Below are 981 nucleotides of genomic sequence, written 5' to 3'. Positions count from 1 at the left end.
TGTGTGTGTGTGTGTGTGTGTATGTGTGCATTTATATGTTTGTGCCTATATTTGAATTCCCCCACACCATCGCCTGACAGTCTTAACGTTTCTGGAATTATTTTTTTCATGCTGTAAGTGAGGAAAAACAGGGGAGACAAAAGAAAAACATGAAGAAGGAGACACAAAAATGGAAAATCAGTAAGGGCAATTAATGGGGCATTTTTTAAAGGAAATCTTACTGTTATTGCATTGTAAAAAACATAAGACTGTGAAATAAGACTTTTATTTGTTCTTTTATGCGCTAGTTAATCCATGCCACAGGAGACCTTGCGGGAACGGTGGCGTTTGTATTGGAAGAGGACGGAGCTTCAGCTGTAAATGCCGACCTGGATATAGCGGACGATACTGTCGTGCATGTGAGTATAGCATTGAAATCTATCATATTTTATAACTATAGATAAACGATACTTTTACAAAGGAGGTAGCGTAGAAGCTTCATGTATGCATGAAAAGGAATGTGATTGGATGAATGTCTTTATATAAATAATACGAGGGTACAACTTTGGAAATCATTTCGATGTTATGTTGAACAACTATAACAACACACACACGCATACAACACATACGCACGTACAAACGCACACACATACACTCTAATTCAAGAGAGTTACAGGTTGTAAATCCAACCAACTAAGGGATAATATCTATCCAGTATACTGCTGATACAATACCCAATTATTATTACGTAAGTGTATTTTCATTGCATGGCAATTACACTACTGACTGTAAGAAATGTGTGAGGGTAAAAGTTGTTTTACCCTTAATTTATATGGCAATAAGAAAATGGAGGGGGATGAAGAAGTGGTATTCATCAACTTTTAGACATTATATTATGTCTATTAAATAAATAGACATAATATAATGTCTAAAAGTTGATGAATACCGCCTCATGATCCCATCCATTTTCTTATTACTATATATATATATATATATATATAT

At 34.6% G+C, this 981-nt stretch overlaps 1 protein-coding gene across 1 annotated transcript in view; it reads left to right on the top strand.

Annotated features, from left to right (window-relative positions):
- Positions 1 to 981, top strand: part of LOC106873942 (neurogenic locus notch homolog protein 1) — an 80,641-nt gene that overhangs the window by 32,882 nt on the left and 46,778 nt on the right. Inside the window, exon 15 of the mRNA XM_052966742.1 lies at positions 288 to 398. Coding sequence (XP_052822702.1) covers positions 288 to 398 — 111 coding nt within the window. The remainder of the gene's footprint in view (positions 1 to 287; positions 399 to 981) is intronic.

Source organism: Octopus bimaculoides, chromosome 3 (assembly GCF_001194135.2).
Source record: "Octopus bimaculoides isolate UCB-OBI-ISO-001 chromosome 3, ASM119413v2, whole genome shotgun sequence".
In the NCBI taxonomy this organism is placed as follows: Eukaryota; Metazoa; Mollusca; class Cephalopoda; order Octopoda; family Octopodidae; genus Octopus; species Octopus bimaculoides.
Note: the sequence above shows the minus strand (reverse complement) of the source record. Positions and strands in the feature narration are given on the sequence as shown.